The 21,159-nt window shown below is 44.4% G+C and overlaps 1 protein-coding gene across 4 annotated transcripts in view; it reads left to right on the top strand.

Annotated features, from left to right (window-relative positions):
- Window positions 1-20,919, top strand: part of LOC147624347 (cilia- and flagella-associated protein 99-like) — a 44,135-nt gene extending 23,216 nt beyond the window's left edge. For 3 of the 4 annotated variants that reach the window (XM_086819325.1, XM_086819326.1, XM_086819324.1), the window contains 9 exons: window positions 2,447-2,610; window positions 4,062-4,179; window positions 4,276-4,340; window positions 4,609-4,720; window positions 4,862-5,050; window positions 7,728-7,805; window positions 7,915-8,043; window positions 10,716-10,823; window positions 19,908-20,262. In XM_086819325.1, coding sequence (XP_086675451.1) covers window positions 2,447-2,610; window positions 4,062-4,179; window positions 4,276-4,340; window positions 4,609-4,720; window positions 4,862-5,050; window positions 7,728-7,805; window positions 7,915-8,043; window positions 10,716-10,823; window positions 19,908-20,135 — 1,191 coding nt within the window. In that variant the 3' untranslated portion in view covers window positions 20,136-20,262. Of the gene's footprint in view, window positions 1-2,446; window positions 2,611-4,061; window positions 4,180-4,275; window positions 4,341-4,608; window positions 4,721-4,861; window positions 5,051-7,727; window positions 7,806-7,914; window positions 8,044-10,715; window positions 10,824-19,907; window positions 20,267-20,449; window positions 20,630-20,718 lie in introns of those variants that run through there. The other variant, XM_086819327.1, reaches the window with a different exon arrangement.
- Window positions 20,920-21,159: the final 240 nt, after the last annotated feature.

The following is a 21,159-nucleotide window of genomic DNA, read 5'->3' as shown; positions in this document are numbered from 1 at the left end:
TCTCGCTTTCTCTCTCCTCCCACCTCCAAGTTAGCCAGCAGCAGTGATACAACTATTTTCTTCTGGCTGCCCTAGAGCTGGCTGTGCACAAGAAGCTGACTGTACAGTGGTTTCCTCTCTCTTCTGCTGCTGGCCACCTGCAAAGTGGTTGCCTGCTAGTTGTACAGCATCCGTATAGCAGTTGTACCCACCCACATGAGTGACTCTAGTTGGTGTTCTTCTCTCTCACAGTGCTGGTCGTGCAACGAGAGTCAGGCATAACTGTGGCTAATGCATCAGCACCAATGCTGAAAAGGAGTTAGCGAACTATGCACGGGATGATTGGGCATTCATTGTGCACTGCAGTTATAACCCTTATGTCCATGATGTATGCATGTCAGTGATAGATCAACTTGTTTGGTATTTTGATAGTGGTGCTAGCAAGCACATTACTTCCCATCGTGGTTTGTTTTCCTCCTTTGTGTCTATTCCTCAAGGAGGCACAATCACATGTACAAATAACTCCTCCTATCTAGTTGAAAGAGTTGGTAAGGTTGTGCTCACTACTACAAATGATGGGAAAATCACTCTTAGAAGTCTCGTTTGTGCCAAGCATTAAAAAGAGTTACTGTCATGCAAGACATGCAAGATGAGTACGACTAAATCCTCCAAAATGACACCTGGTATTTGGCAGATTTGCCTTATGGTAAAAAGGCCATTGGTATGAAGTGAGGTTAAGCGTAAAGTTGATGGTAGCGTTGACCGCTACGAGGCAAGGCTTGCTACGTAAGGGTTATACTTATGAGAAGGGCATAGATTATGATGAGGCCTTTGTCCCCACATCATGTATGATTCTAATTTGGTGTATTATTTTATTAGCAGCACATCATGGATGGAATGTACATTAGTTGGATATCAAGACTGTCTTCTTGGTGAATGGTGATTTGCATGAAGAGGTTTATGTATCTGACCCTCGTGGTTTTGTTCAGAAAGGACAAGAGTCTCAACTATATAGGTTAAGAAAAGCTTTATATGGCCTTAAGTAGGTTCCTAGAGCATGATACGAGAAGATAAATGCATACGTGGTTGCAAATGGTTTTTGCAATAGTCCAACTGACAACCTCATGACTATGACTATGGATTGAATGTCATCGCGTATGACGTAGATTTGATTTTGTCACATGCGGTCAAATCTGGCTCCTACATTGTAGATCGCTGTGTGTGACTTGGTTAGGAGATGAATCGATCGTGGTTCTGCTGTGTGGGTGGCCCGGTCAAGATTTGGACTTCCACTTTGGAAGGGTTGTACAAAGCTTTGGAAGATGGGGATTCCTTGATAAATTGCTTTCTATGATCTAAGTCGTTCTTGCATGTTGCTTGGGAAATGAATTGTGCGCATGTGAGTCTGTGACTTGCCTAAATTCATGCATAGAATTGTTTGTGGGTTTAGAGGATGCCCTGAAATCCCAAGGACGAGTCTGTCTCATGCAAAGACCCGGCTTGAAGAAATGCTGATTTTGAGGCTGAAAGCTGTACAGAAGTATCGACCATTTACAAAAGGGCTATACAGAATGCTGCGATTGTATGAATGCAATCAGCATTGGTACAATGTATGGATAGTGCCATGTCATCAAATGACAAAATGGCAGCTGTATGGGCTGCTCTCGGTGTGTTGTAGCTGTTTTGTTGATTCTATATTTGTTCTCGCTAGGCGGATGTGTGTATGTTGCTTTGCAGGCTGAAACCCAACCATCTGGTTCACTGTCCTCTTGGTTTTCAAGTGATGAATTTTGCAGCCTCAAGGGGTTGTATCTTTCAGGCAAGTCCAGAAACCTAAGTCTCATGCCAATTTATCTGAGCCCTTGAGGCAATGCAGAACATCTTTGCACTGGAGGCAGTGCTTATATATTCCATGTATTGCTGCTTTCAGAGAGCTATGTTAGTTGTACTTGTTTTGTTTTCCTTTTCCATGATGAGACATACCATGGATAGCATTGTATCACTTTGGTCTCATAGACCCATTGGGTCTTTAGAAGACGTTTAATATAACTTTCTCTCTTTCTTTCTTTCTGCCTGCCAGGTTTTGCAATCTCAATGCATAAATTGGGTATCTGCCTGTTGGGAGTTCGCAGCCTTGAAGCTTAAACCATATTTTTGTCAGGGCTGCAGTTTTGATTTTTGCTTTCATTCTTACAAACTCATGCCTGATTCTCCCTGTTTGTGTTTACATTTCCTTTAAGCTCAATTAAAATGATAGGTTTTGCAGTCATTAAGCCTACATTAAGGGTCCCTATATTTTGAGTTAAACAATCCTTGCTTGTAAGGTCATGCAAATTCTGAGCTCAAAATAGATGCCCACAAAAATTTACACATTCTATGCTCAGATTTCGATTTCTGTTTGTTAGGGTTCCGATCATTATGCTCAAATTGATCTACAACTAATTACTTTAGCATCCTTATTTTGCAGGTTTTGTATGGATGCTGCCGCTACAAAAAGATTCTCGAGGTCCTCACAACAAAACTTTTCTTCTGCAAATCACCCAACATCCAATGCATAGATGAAACTCTGTATACTGTACTTGGCTATCTGGCCCTCATGCGATTGGAAGAGCTCACATTTGGCAATTTCAGGTTTGTTGAGTGAAATATGCATCCTTTTTCAATGAGATCATTCTAGACATGAGATTCAGGGTTACCTTTCTGGCATTCCACCAGTACTTTGTTTCTTACAGAGAGGTGTTAGAAGCTTAGTGAGGAGGGTTCATGTACGTAGTTGCCAATATTAAGGTTAGCCTATCTTTGGCCATAAACCTGCACATGCTCTTGTTTTGGCTTGTGGTGCATTGACACTTTGTGAGTGGATTTGCATGGAGTCAATGGCAATCAACCCAAAGCTTCTAATCTATAGATTATGTTTATAGAGGCATTTTGGATACTGCATATGTTACAAGCTAAACGTGACAAGGAGGTGGACAAACAAGTGCTGAAAAAAAATATCGAGCTGCCAACGGGCAGAAGAGGGTCTGACAAAAAGGGTGGGCACGGAGGGGGGGGGTGTAGGCAAGGGAGTCACTGAAGTAGGCAGGACCAGGGGCGGGCACTAGCCAGGAGGAGGGGAAAAGGTAGGGGGCAGCTGAGAAAAGAGGGAAAAGTAAAAAAACTTGAACAATATATAAAGAATGTATGAAATACTAAGAAAATGAAAGGGGAGTGGAAATGGGCTGAACAGGTAGAAAACGGAGGGGAGGATAAAATAAAGGGAGCACAAGTAAAAGGGGGGAGGAGTATGAGGGTTTGCTGGTAAGATCTTAATAATTCACTTAATGACACATGGCCAAAAATAGGGCCTTCTTAGAAATCCATGTTAGAGGTTGATTTGGACACTTGGCCAAAACCAGGGCCTTGCTAAGATACACATGCTCCCTAGTTCCCCTTGGGCCAAAAGCTGGCAACCAGAAGGTATGATTCTATCTGGGGAAGACTTTCCCGCATTTACCTGTGTTCTTCAAAGGCAAGGTCTAACTGTTTGGGAAAAGTGAATTTTCTCCAAAGATGTCCATTACACTTGACAAATCAGCCCATTGTACGAAATTCAATTTTTGCTGAGAGAGAAAAAACATCCCCGCTATTCGGCAGACCCAATACCAATGTAAACCATCTGCACATTTGCTGCCTTTCACCTAGGTTCCCATCACCTCTGATGCAAGATTGGACGTTGGCATGGGAGTTCAAGTCACAGTGAGCATGCTAGATGTGCCCACATGGATTTCTAGAGGCAAAGCACCATACCTTGTCAGAGTGCCTTGCTTATGATTACATCCGTGCTGGCTTCCCACACATATTTGAGCACAGGGAGGACATCCATGTTTTCCTTTTCATCTAGTCACTTTGTCAATTTTTAGGCAACAATCGGAAAACTTTTTAGTTTTTGACCGGGACTCATACTACATAGGCCATACTTGGCCTCAAAAGACGTTAATATGTTTTGTGTTGGCAGTTTCAGAGTGTCTTAAATATTGACCTGGCAATTTTTACACAGTACCTGAGAAACTACAAAAATACTAGACAAAAATTGTTTGCAGGAAGTTTGTTTTAAGCCAGCATCCACAAAAGTTACTACCTTTCATGCGGTTTGTATTCAATCAGGAGGATCTTTTCACATTCTGCAAGCCTGAGTGGATCAAGCTTTATGACACAGAAGTAAGAGTCATACTTTTGTATTCCTTTCAGTATGACGCTCTATGAGAAAGTTAGTGGACTTCAAGTACTTCCTTGACATGCATGGCCTTATGGCAGTATGTTGATTCCATTATCAGAAGGCTAACTGCTTGGGCAACCGAGGCAGAAGAGTTATCCAGAAGGTAATACTTGCCAAAAGCACATTTTTCTCGTTTAACAAACAGAAGCAATTGTCAGTGGGCTATGGCTTGAGTGGTTGCAACTGGGCCTACTGAAAGGCAGGTCTCAGATTCAAATCCTGATATCTTAGACTAGGAAAACGAGTAGAAACAGAAATAAGGCAAAAGCTTACCTTACTGGATGCCAATGATCTTTGCTATCACTTTTAGCTCGGAATCATCATCTATAAGCATTTTGTACATGTATGTATGAGGCCAATTTTCTGCTTAGATTGGAAGAAAAGATTCTAGTCATAAAACAGCGCGACAAGCGATCCACTGCTTTCAAACCCTTCAATCTGTACACACCCCCAAAAAAGACTGCAGTTGTAGAAGAAGAGAAGGTACTTAACATGAAGCAAGCAGAGTTTTAAATGTGTAAAACTCTATGCTGATTGCTGACGTTTTGCTTTTATAATTTTTATCACTCTATCTTCAGTTAGCTGAATTATGTTGTGTTACTTGGGCAACATGTTCTTTAATAGGTAACACCATTTAGAGCAAAGCCATCTCCTAACTGGAGGGAAGGGCCGACACCTACTCAAAAGGCCTTGGAAGCCGTTTGTAAAGAGTCTCGGGAGAAACTTGCCAAATTCTATTCAAACCCGAAAAACCAGCCTTTTCACTTGCATATTCTGGAGCGCCCTTCAAGGTTTGCTGTGGTGAAAGAACAGGTAGCAACTGGAAAACTATTGTGTATGCTTTTTCAGTTATTTTGATGTGAAGATCGTAACTTTATAGACACGTGTTTGGGTGCAGGTGCAGGTGCACGTCCATGCATAAGCATGCACGTGCATGCTTATGCATGCATTCTTTCATATACTTCCTCTAGACGTTAATATTTTGGTCTCATAGGCCCATTGGGTCTTTAGTAGATGCTTAGTATATCTTTCTTTCTCTCTCTCTCAATACCACATGAGTGACTTATTCAGCTGATGTTGAGAGAGGCTCATGGATATTGATAGATTGGTGCTTTAGATCAGGATTGGATATACATCACTCCGTCTCCGGACATCATTGTATACATTTTGTTGTTGTTGTGTCCATGATTATGAGATTCCATGGACATCATTGTACACTTTTTGGTCTCATAGACCCTTTGGGTCTTTCATAGACGATTAATATAACTTCCTTTCTTTCTTTCTTTCTCTCACATTCATGGAGTATCTTTAGCCATCTTACTCCGGGATTTTCAGTACCACATGTACATGGGAGGCCAGAGTAGTATGCAGGTCTTCTTTTCATTTCATTGTCAGTATTTTTTGTTTCCATCTTCACAATTTACACGTGTGGGAGGCCAGAGCAGTACACGGGTCTACTTTTTGTTTCCATCTTCACAGTTTACACATGGAACTTTTGTAACACATGTTGGTCTCATAGACCCATTGGGTCTTTTGTAGACGTTAATAAAATGTTTCTTTCTTTTTTAGATATAGTCCGTGTCACATGGTCTCTCAATCCCTCGTATGATGGTTTTATCTAGGTAGCTATTTTGTTTTGGTTTTTTCCATTTTTCCACGATACAATTACTTCATGGATTCATTGTAACACTTTTGTTTGATAGACCCTTTGGTCTTTTGTAAACATAAATATACTACTTTCAGAGAGCTATGCTATTTGTACTTGTTTTGTTTTTCTTTTCCATGATGAGACATACCCTTTCAGCTGCAGTCATATATGGGAGTGACCACGGGTGTTGTCAATGGCGAATTATTAAAGTCCCCACAGAAATGTATTTGCTAGCCATGGATATTGCAAAAGTTTGTGCCAAAGCCTAGCTCTTTGGGTTGATACAGAGGGAGCATAAACCGATGTAAATTCATAAACTTGGCCATTCAACATACACTGCACAATGATCAAACGACCCTGGATCATTATAAGCCACTGTTTGCTATAATGCATGTCTGACCAGTACACAAACTCCAGAAAAAGTATTCAAACGTGCATAATAGTCATGGAAAAAACTAGTTTGCCTGGCTAAAGCATGCTGATTATGTTCCTGCAAACATGCTATATCCAGTTTCATTCTATACAGTCCCAAACCAAACTCCAAGTTCTTGGGTTATTCAACCCCTGTACATTATATGTCATACATTTTACTGGTGCATTTATTGTCAAAAGAATGGGAGTAATTTCAAGTAAAAGCCATATCAATGTCAGCTTGCATGCTTTGCAATTTCATCATTCCACCCTTAAGCACATCAACCCACAACATCCCAGCATCAACATTTGTAGAGGTGGATGCTTTATTGTGAAATGTAGATGCAAATGACTCTGTTCAAGTGCGTGACTGCAATGGTCGCGGTTTGACATTGATTACTTTTCTTGGATGCGGGATCTGCCAGCCCTCCGCATCCAACACATTATTATCTCTTGCAGCAGTGTTTTTCTGAGGTGCCTCAGAGCGTACTTGCATTTGGGGCTGCTGCACAGTTTTGCTTCTTGTCTGCACACCCATATTGGCAACAACAGGTGCTGAATTAGGTATCTTAACTTAAGGGGGCTTTGCCTAAACTAGGACGAACAAAATCAGCCGGAGGCCACAATGTGAGAGTGGGACATTTCATCTCCACAGCAATAGGCAGAAGGATGGGTCAATCAGTGTCCCACAAAATGTAGAAAACGATTACGATTGCCCATCATACGTGGGGCACAAATTACTGTATACACCCACGGGTGTATACTCTCATGAAAGACTTGTTCATGGGTGTCCATGGTGAGTACAGGAGAAAAGGTAAAGCTGTACGGTAGACGATTATTGGACATCATCGAAGAAGAGGAGACTATTCACAAGGCAAGAAAAGCTACGCAGACCAATCCACCAGAAGGCACAGTGGGCAGGCCTTTAGAGATTGCTGAAGGTAGGCTGAAAACTTCATGCAGGGAAAGAGCAGAAAACGGGGCAGGTACATGCAATTACTGGTCGCAGATGATAGGACAACATGTTGACTGCTGGACAGGCGATGCAGATTGAGGAAGACCATGCTTTGGATGCTCTCCCAAAAAGCAGCTGTGCAGCACTGGACAGACGAGTTGCGCAGATACCAACAACAGATTGTACAGGCGTAGGCATGTGCACAGACACACCGAGGCTCTCCACAGCACAAGAAGGACGAGAGCACACACACACACACGTACGCATGCATGCACATGCACATGCAAGATATGCATTTGTTTCATTTGTGTTTATGATTCTATAAGCACCAACATTGTGAATGGACGATGCTCAGTTTCTGATTGATATTTGTTTACATTACCCCATGTTATGACCAGATGAGTCGTCCAAAAGATGCCATGCAGGGTAGCCTAATTGAGGTGCTTACTTACAAGGTTCAAATCTTCATCTTGCAGATTGATTCAGCACGGAAGCTGGAAACTGAATACATTCCACCCAAGGCTCGTCCATGTCCAGTTCCCCCAGCTGGTGGAGTAAGTCGAATCCCTAACTAGTCAAGTGGATGCGTGTAATAAGATGAATGATTCTTTTTACAGAGGAACTCATAAGTGATCAGTTCTGAAGCTGTCAGAGTCTTTGCAGGTCAAGCTGACAACATCGGCTGTGCTACGGGAGCATGCTTTGTATCAGAAACAATTTGAAGAAGAGCGGCAGAGAATACAAGCCTTTGCCGTGGATCTTCGAGATGATTCCGATTACAAATACTGGCAGGTATATCTCAGAGCATGCATGCTTTTTTTATCTAAGGAAATTTTCCCTCTCTGTGACTCATACATTAGTGTTTGGGTTTTTGAATGAAATTTAGCTTAATTTTTAATATATATTATTATTCCTACAACATGGGCTATCATATGATCGAAAATCTACTCCTCTCCTCAAACTTCTTGAGTTTCTTCAAAGTGTTTGGTGGTAAATATGGCATAGGCTAAGCATGCCTGCAATTGGAAGTGGAGTGAGTTCACTGAAATGGTCTTTGCGAAATGTATAGGAAGGAGCCTAGGTCTAGTCCTCAAATAATAAAGCTGAGGGATTGTCCCTGGCACTGTGCGCCATGTAAAGGAAAAGGGTGCAAGCTCACTTACCTCTAATCTTCATGTTGTGGGGGGTTCATCCTTCAGCCAGCTGCACTCCAAGAGCTCCACCGCGTTTGCCCTAGGGGTCCTCTCCTCTCCTCTAGCATACACACTCTCTCATAGGTCTCATAGGTCACTTTGGCCTTTTGAAGACGTTAGTATAACATTTCATTTCATTTCATTTCTCACTCACAAGCTCACTAGCATGGAGCTAAGCAGAGATTAGCAAGAGGATTTAGACAAGAGCAACACTGATTGTGCAAATGGGAGAGTCCTCCTATTATGTGAGAAATTGACATATATACAAGGCCATAGGTGTTCACACTCACTCAAGGTGTGTCCACCGTATGTGCCCATGACCTAGTTTGGCTCATAGATGGCCTCATACAAATACAATGGCAGTTCTCATAAACACTCTTGATCTTCATTGCTTGGGAATCTAATTCAAGCTCATTGTTGCCACATGCTCTTGAAGCCGGAACTGCGGAGATGACACCTTGATCGTTGTGGGCGCTCGTCCATTGGTTGTTGTGGACGTTGTAATCTATCTCCTTGTTGCTCTTGATGTTAGTGTGTCCGCCTTTGCTTGTTGGTCATGGAAACCATGTTAACCAATGTGGTTAAAATCATCATGGACAATTCACCTACATTTTAAATCCAGGCAATGTCTACGCATGAAGACAATTCACACGCACAAATCTTTTTCCAAGCAACAGGCAACACAACTTAAATCACAGAAAATAATTTATCATGATGTAAAGGTTTGTTGTCATCATATGGGGCAGCATCTCTACTACCATTGTCCAATGTCCAAACCTCATGGCGATCTGCCATGGCGGACCAAAATCAAATGGGAAAATCCCATGAGATATGTCCTCTCGAGAGCCTCTCGAGGCGCCTGTTGAAAGTCCAATGCTTTATGGTGACCTGCCATACTTGACCAGATTCCTGTGGCCTCTTAAAATAGCATAGATTTGTTATGGTCATCTTCCATCATTTATCAATGGCCACCTGCCAGGATATGCTCAGAGGAATCTCCACATGGTGCATGACTTGGGAGTCCAACTCTATGGCCACATGCTATAGCTCATGTTTTCGTGTACCTTCTCATGGCACATGCTGAGATGGTGACATTTTCATAGGCGAGAAGACAATGGCCAAAGAATCCTTCCATCTTGTTCTAGAATTTCAGGCAATGCTTTGCTAGAGAGCCACATGCTAATGAGGCACAAGGACAGCCAACCAGATCACGCTCCCAGAACCTCTGTCTAAGAACGCCCTTATCTCGATCTCTAGAGAGTTAGCTGCATCAAGATGCCCATGCCCAGGACTTATCTCGAGACAGTCCCACAGGCCTAGGATTTGTGAAATCACATCCACTTCCCAAAGGAGACCACGAGGTGTCCAGATGGGGATCTCTGACATGTTCAATAAATCGAGGGATCACCATCTTGTCCCTCAAAAGATGAGGTTTTCAGCGGTCTTTTCAACCTCATTGCTCCAACAGAGAGTGAGCTTGCAGTCCTAGAAGTGGCGAGAACACACTAGTGCCTCATAGTGCTAGTCTGATATGTTCTGTTACACTGGACTGCCCATTTCATCTTCTATTTTTGTTGTGATAGTTTTTACAGATCCTCTATGCAACTTTTGATTTAGTTTTTACCATCCTGATCTCCCAGGTCATCTTGGCAATTCATAGATCATTTTATCTCAATAAGTCTTTCTTCCTCTGCCATTCCTCCACCTCCTTTACTATCATTCAAGGTGGTTGTTATGGTCACAGTAGATAACTTTGAACAGGGTGGTCACATGCTATTCAAATAACGTTGTTATAACCATAGCAGCAGGTAATGGATTAATGCAAATTGTTACATGTGGAAGGTGCAGAGCTGCTCTTTTGGACAGTAATAATGCATAAGATAGGTTAATTGCGGGTAATGGTGCCAGTTTTGCTAGCTAAAAACAGTTTTATATATACTAGACAACCAGAACAGGTCCTGTGGAAGAGTCATTCATTTAAGCCTCGGGTGCTTTTCTCGCTCTGGCCCATATTTTTAGCTTAGGTTCCTTTTGCTAGGGATAGTTTCCTTAGCTTGTTCCTTTGATACTGCATATAAACCTTGTTTTGACCCCTAAATTTTTTAAAAGCTGTGCATTCAAATTTTCAAAAGCAACTAACGAGAGTGAAGTGAAAGTTAAAAGCTTATATATCTTCATAGATGGTGACTAGATTTACAACAATGGCTGCTCTGCATCACAGAATATGTTATTAAAGCCATTCATGTATGACCTGCCTTCTTTTGGTACCAGGAAGAATTGAGATCAAGAGATCAGATAAAGGATAGTATACACAGAAGATTAAGGAAAGCAGCTGTTGATGCTTGTGATCAAGCTGCTGCTGATGCTAGGTATGCTAAGGTATGCTTTTTTCAAGAGGATGTGTAGTCATTTTATACTGAAAAACACTCAATGCTGGAAAGAGCATCCAAACGTGTATTTTTTTTAGTTCTATTTTTTCAGAAAGAGACTTCCATTGAAGTGAAATAAAGCCATACAAAGGGAGATCTCAAACCAAAAGGTAGGGAGATCTTAACCAATCAGGGGCACGGTGCTGCCATAAAAGCCCTGTAGGTGTGGAGGAGGAGAAAAAACCATGGTTCCACTCTCTCATAAATCTGCTGCATTTTGTCTGTGCAGCTCTAGAAGATCCCTAAATGCAGGCCCAGGTGGCCAAAAGAGTGTGAGTGATGTCACTCCATATACTGCAAATACACTGGGTGTCACATACCTGAATACCCTCGAAGGCCTCTAAGCATGTGGTCTTCCAGATATGCCAGGCCATGATACTAGCAATAATCTCCGAAGTGGTGTCAATACTCAGAGAAGGTGGTGTGTATCATAACTGGGGGATATCTTGAAGCAAACATCTCCTTATGGACAACTATAACAGGGTCTGCTCCTGTGTGCCAGATTGAGTCAACCATGCAATAGCACTTCAAGTAATATAGATAGAATCACTCCTCAATCTGCCCAAGAGATGGACTATAGATACCCAGATCCTCTATGCTCCTCTGCACTCCCATAAGCAATGATACATTGTCTCGGACAGAGCTGGGCATATAGGACAAGAGAGGTCCACACCAAAAATCTCTCTCCACTGGTTGGTGGGCAACCTACTGTGTAGAAACAGCCAGAAGTAGGATATCTGGCTCCTCCTGTACAATTGCCGGAATCTCCTGCGAATGAGGGATGTAATGGCATACTCCTCCCACTGAGGCCGAAGAGTGGGAACTCTCTGGTTCTGTCAAAGCATGAGCAACCTGGCATTACGCACAGTGTAGCTGAAGAAAGGTATGCTCCACATGGGGTTAGTCACATCAGTCCATTCCCACTCATGAGGGTCCCAATGTAGATATTCAGGCGATAGGCACGATGAAGCAAGAGTAATCATCACTGGAGAAGGGTCGGTATACCAATACTTGCCAAAGCTACCACTACTGTACACTCCGCTGTACATCACCATGAAATACATCCTCATGCAATATAGGTCAACATCAGCAGCTCTCCCACTATAATGAGATCTCATGGTGGATCAGGAGTGGGTGCCCGTCTGTCAACCCATCTATAAACCCAAACAAGTGGAGATTTGGGGGCAGCGAGGGCTGGAGGGGACGCCAGCTATGTCGTGTAGGGGGCGTGTTTGTGCTGTCTCCTAGTGTGGCCCTTGGCTTTGGTACAGCGTCTGGCAATGTGGCCCTATTGTCGGCAGACACGGCACTCTGGCCTACCCGCAATCTCCATCCACCGCCTGAATAAGGAGCCATCTGGTCGTAGTAGCATCACATGATCATCTGTCAAACAGAGGTCATTGATGAATATCATGACTTGCGGTACCCCATCAACACTGGCTGTGACAGCTGCTGCAGCCATGGAATTGTCTCTGGAACGGTGGGGACTTCCAGAACTTGTCCAAAGGCTGACCCTTGGGAAGCCAAAAACTTCCAATAGATCTGTGGGAGCCCTGTGAACCTGGACAAAAGTTGCGGTCCTCTAGCACCTGGTCGAAGTTCCAGCGGTATCATAAGAAGAATAGTTTCCTCAGGCCAATAGGAAACAGGCTGCTCTCAAGAGTTTGTGAGGTTGCCTTCACTAAAGAGTCGCCAGGGCGCCCCCCCCCTCAAGTTCTGGGGCAACCAATTGACTACAGCTTCTTCCGATGCCTCGTTGTCAAGGGAGAGGTATCCTCAAGGAGACGGTGGCCCCCATTCACATCTGTGTGGTTATGCATCACTCCAGGCCTTCCACCCCACAGGGTGGCGCGATGCAACGCCGGGGACGGATCGGAACGTGAAGTCGGTGTCTGCTGCTATTCACGGGTAGAGCTCTCACATCATCTGCATGATCTGCTTATCACCGACATGGTCTCTGGCCATTGGCACGGATGGAGGTGGGTGGCTCTCGCCACAAGGACCCAAGATGGGAGCTGGTGTCCTCCAGTATGGAGGTGGTTCTCTTTGTATTTCTTCATGTTTCAGTGGCAATACCTCTCCCTCCCTCCTAGAGATGTCTTCATTGTGACATATTTAGCCCAAAGCATGCATATTCCAGGACCCGGGCAGAGTGGCTTACATGGAGGGCAGGATTTGTGTCCATCTGGCGCGATGATCTTCTCCTTTCCTCTAAGTGCAGTGCCGGGGACGGATTGGAACACAGAGTCAGTGTCTGTCGCTATTCCTGGGCAGGACATAGAGCTCTCACATCATCTGCATGATCTGCGTATCACCGACATGCTTACTCACTTCTGGCCATTGGCACGGATGGAGGTGGGTGGCTCTGGCCACAAGGACCCAGGATGGGAGCTGGTGTCCTCCAGTATGGAGGTGCTTCTCTTTGTATTTCTTCATGGTTCAGTGGCAATACCTCCCCCTCCCTCCTAGAGATGTGTTCATTGTGACAGGTGGAGCCTAGAGTATGCATATTCCAAGACCCGAGCAGAGTGGCTTCACATGGAGGGAAGGATTTGTGCCCATCTGGCACAATGATCTTCTCCTTTCCACTAAGTGCAGCACCAGCGACGGATTGGAACACGGAGTTGGTGTCTGCCGCTATTCACGGGCAGGCCATGCATCTTTCTATGCAAAGAATTTAATTCTATTGAAAATCACTCTTTTATAATAAAAAAATAATCAATATGCATCTTTCTATGCATAGAATTTAATTCTATTAAAAATCACTCTTTTATAATAAAAATAATAATCAATATGCATCTTTCTATGCATGAATGAAAATGATACTTTTAGAATACACAACGATGGGGATTACTCTTTTTGATTAATAAAAGATGAAATTTATTTCATAAATTTTTAGAAAATTTCGCCATAACCTCCTTTGTATGGTTAACCATTTTTTACTTTTTCTAACCTTAATCTGCTTAGGAATTATCCCCAATTGATTTAAAGCATTCTAAACTAATCAATTTTCACTTTTAAGAGAGAAACAATATGAAAAGTTTAATTCCAACAATTAGATCACTTAACTAGGATAAAGAAGGGCTGATTTTAAGAATGAGAGAGGGGGAAAGCCTTTCCAAGAAGGCATAGCATCTGTTTATCATTTTAAGATAACAAACAATTTAGAAAACCATTAAAAGAATAAAGAAAAATATAAGATTTCTAACTTACATGAATTCTGGAAGCTTTCCTTTGGCTTGATGGTTTGAGGGTTCTACTCTTGTTTGCAACAAGAGTGGTCACCAATTCTTTAGAAGAGGGAATGGTTAAAAACTAGTGAACTATTAAGAAATTCACAGTTCTTGGCTCTTGGGAGGAGTAGAGTAACAGTGCATAAAACACTATTAAGCTTCAACAAAGGGGGAGGCTTGTATTTGTAGGAAAATGTGAGCTCCTAACCAAGCAAACTGATTTAGAATTTTTCATATCAGTTTGGTCAATTTTTGACCATTTTTAGGTCACTTTAGCTTACTTTTTGGAACTAGACTTGAATTAGGAGAGAGGAGAGATGAAATATCTCGATTTTTGATGATTTAAAACTCCACCACACATGTGAATTAGGCGCCTTATTCATGAGGGGGGAATCTCTATTGTGAGGTGTCAAAAATCCATTTTTTTAGTAATTCCTTTGGTCCTTAGTCCACTCTTCATCTTATGTGAGTATTTATGTACGGTATCGTGGTTGCTTGAGGCAGGAGCTTCAGAGATGCCTGGTTGGGGGCAGTATTGATATTCTGATGATGCAGGAGCACCATTTGAGTGAGAGCAGGATTCGGAGATATGGGTCGGTGATGCCTGGTAGATGGGACACATTTTGTTCTGCAGGCTTTGGCTCCTTGGGTGGGCAGGGAGGAGTATGTATGGTCATTGCGGATGTATGGCGGCAGGCCATTGTGGATCGCGGGGTCATTGTGCCTGGTAGAGCATAGTATGTTATTCTGAGGATGCACGATGAGCACTTTGGTGTGCTCAATGTCTATGCGCCCAACCATGCTAGTGCCAGAGCAGAGTTCTGGACCCTTGTTACAGATGTATTGCCCGAGGCCGCACATTGGTGTGTTGGGGGAGACTTCAACATGCTTGAGGACCCGGCCGATAGGATGGGAGGCAGTCATGTTACAGTGCACGGCATAGAGCTTGCAGCTTGGGAGCGATTTTGTATGTCACTACGGATCACTGATGCATGGCAGCATGAGGCTTTCTCTCGCTCTCAGGATAGTCTTAGTTTTTCTCGGTCGGATCGCCGGCAGGGAGGGACTAATCTATCACAGATTGATCGCTTCTATGTGGGGGACAGGTTCGGGGAGCGGGGTGGCTCCGTTGGCATTCTCGCTGGCACCTCTTTTTCAGACCCTGCGCCAGTTATTTTGACACTGGAGGAGAGGACACGGGAGACCAGCTTGCAGTTGAGGATCCCAGAGAGGATACTTACAGATCCCAGTCTGTCTGAGGACATTGAGAGAATATGGCATGATAGCCAGAGCTCTGAGCTGGATGCAGCAGGCCAGTGTGCCCAGGGACTCATCGAGCTCAGCTCTTTCCTGCACGCTACAGCCTTGACACGGCTGAGAGAGACTCGAGAGCGGGAGCGTCGCTTGAGACGTAGCCTTGCTTCGCTTCAGCGTCTTCAGGAGCAGCTGCCTACATGTGAGTGGGTGGCGTCCCAGTTGAGCCAGGCACGCCAGGAGGTTAGAGAGGCAGAGGAGCAGAGACATGAGTTCTACTATCATCGCCAGGCCTCTTAGTGGACGCAGCTTGGTGATAGAGTGACTAGGGAGTTTTTTGAGATCACCGGACCCCACCATGCTCGAGCAGGAGTATGCCAGCTCAGGAGGTAGGACGGATCGTTAGCCACTGAGCCCAGGGAGATTAGAGCCATTGCCACTGAGTTCTATAGAGACCTGCTTTCAGCGGAGCCAACCACGGAGGCACGTGATGCTTGCAGACAGACTGTGTGGGCCCATGTGCAGAAGCTCCGTACAGGAGGTTCGGTGTGACAAGTGTATCAAATAGCCACAATTTGGTGCGTGGCTCCTGAAACTGTATGTGTGCATACTGCCTCCCAAGTGACCCCAAGGATGCATACCCTCGAGCTAATCTAGCTGCTGCTGCCTCCTTCAGGGAGAAACGCGGTCGTGTGAAAGTAACTCCCAAGTAGACATATGACCTGACGTACTCTACCGGCTCCCCTCGGAAAGTGAACTGAGGCTCTGATCTCGTCACCCATGCCTGTGTGGTGTTAAACACCATAGCCTTGGTTTTCCCAAGGTTCACTGTCAGATCTTTATCCGCACAGAAAGCCTGTAATGCATCCAGGTGTCTCTGTAATCCCTCCGGAGAGTCTGAGAATAGAACAATATCATCAGCATATAACAAAATGGGTACAACACCCCTGCATGCCCCTGGGCCTCCCAATCTGTCTACATAATCAGAGACCGCATCAATGTACAGTCCAAAGAGGGTGGGCGATAGCGGGCATCCCTGCTTCACCCCTATCGTGCTGGTCACCCTATCAGATAGTCTGCCTGGAGCTCGGACTCTGCCTGTCACAAACTCATACAAAGCATATATCCCCCACTGCATATCCTCGGGTACCTCAATGTCATGCAATCTGTGCATAAGCCTGGCACGTGGTATGGTATCAAAGGCTTTGCGGAAGTCCACAAAGCAGCAGTATATCCTTCTCTTATGTGCCCTGCCCTCTTCAGTAAGTGCCCGAAGTGTCAGTATGTGATCCAAGGTAGTAAATCCTCTCCTGAAAAGCCAGCTTGTCCATGTGCTCGATGACCATGCCTCTGCCCATCGGCTCAACTCCGACTCCAATATAGAGCCATATAATTTGGCCAAGTAATGACCAATCATGATCATCCTGTGGTTGTCTGGTACCATGGGGTCCCCACTCTTAAAGAGTGGTACAATGATATAATCTGTCCAGCTTGTCGGGAAACCCTCACAAATGGCACGATTAAACACATGTACGATGAGCGGAGCCAAAGTGTCTCGCGCATACGAGAAGTGCTCTCCAACTAGCCCATCATGATCCTGTGCCTTTCCATTCTGTAACCTGTCTATTGCATCTAGCACCATCCGCATAGTAAAAAAGGTGCTGCTAGCCGGTTTAGCTCCCAGTGGAGGGGGGGTGGGGGGCTGTCTTGGTGCATCATATAGCTCTCTAGCATAAGTATGCCATGCCTCAGGTGCAGTAATCGGAGTACTAGGCTGTCTCTCCTGAAACATCTTCCATGCCCTCTTGCTGTCCTTCCCCAAGAAGAGTTGGTAGATCTCCTCCTCTAGCTTAGCCAGATAGGCTCGTTTCTTCGTCCGCACAAGGTGCCGAAAGATCATCCTAGCCTGTCTATGCGTGTGAGACCCAATGGCAATCTCACGCTGTAGCTGTGCTCGTGTCTCACGACACTCATCATCATACCAACAGTTCTGTGGGGCAGTGCTGCGGGGGTGGGTGGAAGGGATAAGAGTGCAGGGAGACGCATATGAGGCGGATGCATGTAGTACACCTGCCAATCCTCTCGTGATCTCGTCTAGAGGGCTATGCGGGTCTAAAGCGAACAAGCCATCAGATACTGCATCTCGATAAACCCCAACTGTCTCATGTGTAAACTGGTATCTCGGGTACCTAGGTAGATGAGTGGCTGGCCCATCTCTCGGGGTCTACCTACTAGTGTGAAACTCAAGTATGCATGATCGGCTGCTATGCCAATGGGCCTACTGGAAATCGTGAAACCCCGCACATCAGGTATCAATGAAGGAGATCCCATCAAGTAGTCCACTGTGCTCGCTCCCCCTTTAGAGTTCCAGTGTGTGAGAGCATCTGATCCTTGCCATCTCGATAAGCAATTGTATATGACCAACCCATGTGCACTCCCAAGTGTGAAAAAATGCCTGCCATAATCTGTAATCTCCCCCTCATCCTGTGCTGATCTCTGCAACCCTACATCCTCTGTTGTCGTGATCTCCCGGTATATAGCCTCTTGAGTATCATACAACTCTGTCTGCTCTGTGCCTGTACGTGCATTAAAGTCTCCCAATAGTAATATGTCTCCCATGCTGGCAAACCTCATGATATCATCATATAGTGGTATATAGGGCGACTCTCCTGATGGTGCAAACTTGGAGTGGGCTGGGGGAAAGTAGCATACCGCCACATATAGCTCGCGGAGCCCCCCTCTGCATATTCGGACCCACATGCACCTCACATCTGCATCTCTATGTACCACATGTATTTTGTCAGGAAGCTCTTGCCTGTAAAGTATTGCCACTCCTCCAGATCCTCTGGTACCTCGCACTGTGCATGGCTGAGGGCGGAAAACTGATTCCCATCCATAACCCCAGACGTCAGGAAGCCTCTTGTTTGTGCACTGATAGGTCTCCGTATACATAGCAATATCACTGTGTCTGAAAGTATCCTCAAAGTATCTTGCATTTGTCCAAGGGCCCCGTTGCAATTCCACACCGTGAATTGCAAGGTCTCATAGGCCACGCACCGTCAAGCGGGCCTCCTCTCCGTAATGATGACTCGGCCATCTCTGTATACCGCCCATTTCCCCTCTTTCCTTGCCTCAAGCACACGCGGCATGTGTTCCTTCCGGTGTGCTATCTGTACCGGTGTAAGGTTCTCATCCAAATAAATCTTTTCCCCCTTAAGGGCCATCCTTTTGGAGAGGAAGGCCTTCTTCTTCTCCAAGTCACCAAACTTGATGATCAATATCTTCGCCCTAGTTTCATCTCTGCCTACTCACCATGCTCCAGTAATGGGTACATCTGTGGCTCCAATTTTTGTTGCAAGAGCTTTTGCATCCTCTTGGGGATTTCCCTTATCTTCCCACCCAACTACATGTACATGTAAGGCACGTTCCCGTCTCTTGGCTTCCTCTTCCAATGTAGCATTCATCACCTCTACTTTATTGACTAGTGTATCCTTTTGTTTTTTTACTACTTCAATCCATGGGTTGACTTCCTCAATTTGTTTCTTTGTGGCACTGGCAATTTCAGCCCATGAATGCATTTCCTTCTCACCTGCAGCCACTTTTGCCTTACATGATTCCAAAGTGTGTTGCATTTCTGTGATGTCTTTGTCGCAGTCAGCCATACATGTCTTCGTACAGGAGAGGGGAGAAGAAGACGAGAGGCAGAAAGGAAAGTGGGCAAACAGAGAGAAGGGGGGCAAGGTGAATGGCGGGCAGGAGGGAAATGCTTTGGGGGGGGAATGGCAGGCAGAAGGAGAAGGGGAAGAGTGGCAGGCAGGAGGAGAAGAAAGCAGGCAGGTGGAGAGGTGCACAGGTGGAGTTCAGGATATACGGAGAGCTCAGTCTTCAACAAATTCTCACTCTTGTTGTGTTGATTTTTTTAACAAAATTCATGCAAGCTAGTAACTGGTCGTCCAGCCCTTACATGACACCCAATATGCCCTAAGTTCATTGCCCTTGTGACTTGCTCTGCTTAAAGTTGTAGTCTTGTTTTTCCTTTGCAGTACTCACATATTCTAGGTCACGTGGATGTGTGCCACACAGTTACCCCCTTATAGTGCTGCCATCAGCGTGCTCATATCATCAGCGACATCATCAATCTGCCAGCTTAAGTGCCCCAAAAAAGATCCTTCTTTAAGTAGAAATAATGTACATCTGAAATAAATCCTCAAAAGAGGTAGACTTGGTCAGGATAGGACTACAGTCTACCTCCATGGCTGGCCACTCTTGGAGTGGGGGGACGAAGGGAGCCACACTGTTGACATGTAATGCCAAGTGATCCCATGTGTGCCTCCAGACAAAACAGGTGCAGGGATCCTGAAGTGCAGAAAGCTGCCCCTTAGTCATGCATGGCCCTAGAAGACTCCTTTTTTGAAAAGAAACAAAGTTAAATGCTTTAGAATATTTATGACTATTATTTTTTGGGTCCAGAATTTAAGCTTCGACATTAAAGATGTACCTCGTTTTGTTGTCTTAAAAACAAAATTATACACCCCATCTTACTGCAGGAGCAAGAAAATCGCGAGATAGTGAGAAAGGTGAAAGAGGAGTCTCAAAAGCTAGATGCTCTCAAGGAAGAGTTTTTTGTAAACTTGGAGCTTTTCAATCGATTGCGACGAGAGAATATTATCGAAGGCCAGAAAGCTGTCTTAGATCAACATCCTGATGCAGGAAATTTACAAAATGGGCATTTGTATATTATATATTTTAAATCTTGTTGCGACAGTCAGCTTTGATAAAAGTGGCCGAATCAAAGAAGGAAAGGGCCCGAGAAATACAGGCTGAAACAATGAAGCTCACATCAATGAGTGCCAATGAGCGTGCTATTGAGCTTGCAAAGAAGAGAGAGATCATACAGCAACTGCATGTATGTTTTAATAATTGAATAATCTATAGAGCATTTATTCAGTAATCCACTTCAGAAGAGAACATGCTTTGTAGAACAAGTTTAAGGTTTATTAATGGCTGTAAGTCATTTCTTGGCTTTTTGAATAGGAAATCCCAATTATTATCCTTTTTTTTTGGGGGGGGCGGGGGGTGAACTTTTCAGACCCTTGAGGCAGAATCAGCCCAAATCATGAAGAAATTCGATCGAGATAGTACTGCGGGGCATGGACTCTTGGGAGAGATGTCCATCTCTGAGCTCCAAGAACGCTTAGCTCTGGTAAAACTAGCCATAAAGAAAGAAGAAGAATACAGAAGAGTCCGAATAATTGCTTCTAAGGATGAGGTTTGGAGGAGTTTCTCTTGTTTGAGATCACTTATTAAATTATGCAGGTCTTTATGATAAAGGAATTATGGTTTTGTTTGATGTTGCAGAATCTTAACAAACTAGTGGAGAAATCTGCGTTTGTCAAGAAGATGAGGCAGCTTGCACATGTCCAAAGAATTGCAAGAAAAGAAGACAAAAATCTGGCCCATATTCCGCGAAATGAGATGAGATGATTTTGCTACTTTTTTGATAGGGTTTTTAGGGACTATGCATACAAGGCATGTTTGTGTACTTGCCAGAACGTGGCCGCGGGGGCAGGGGGGGGGGGGGGGGGGGGGAGGGGGAGGGGGGGGGTTGGTGGTGGTGTTTTGGGGGGCATATGCTACTGGACAGGCATGAATGTATGTGCATCTTGAGGTGAAAAGACATTTGCTGTAATTGTCTATGCCAAGGACTGTCAGTAACAAACAAAAACTATGAAGGCCTCCTTGAAAAAGTAGCATAAGCCAAAATCTATGTGCTAGTAAGAGGGCTGTATGAAAGATCAC

This window comes from Cibotium barometz, chromosome 25 (assembly GCF_041138505.1).
Source record: "Cibotium barometz isolate CiBa-2024 chromosome 25, ASM4113850v1, whole genome shotgun sequence".
Lineage (NCBI taxonomy): Eukaryota > Viridiplantae > Streptophyta > Polypodiopsida > Cyatheales > Cibotiaceae > Cibotium > Cibotium barometz.
This window is presented reverse-complemented; position numbering and strand designations above follow the sequence as displayed.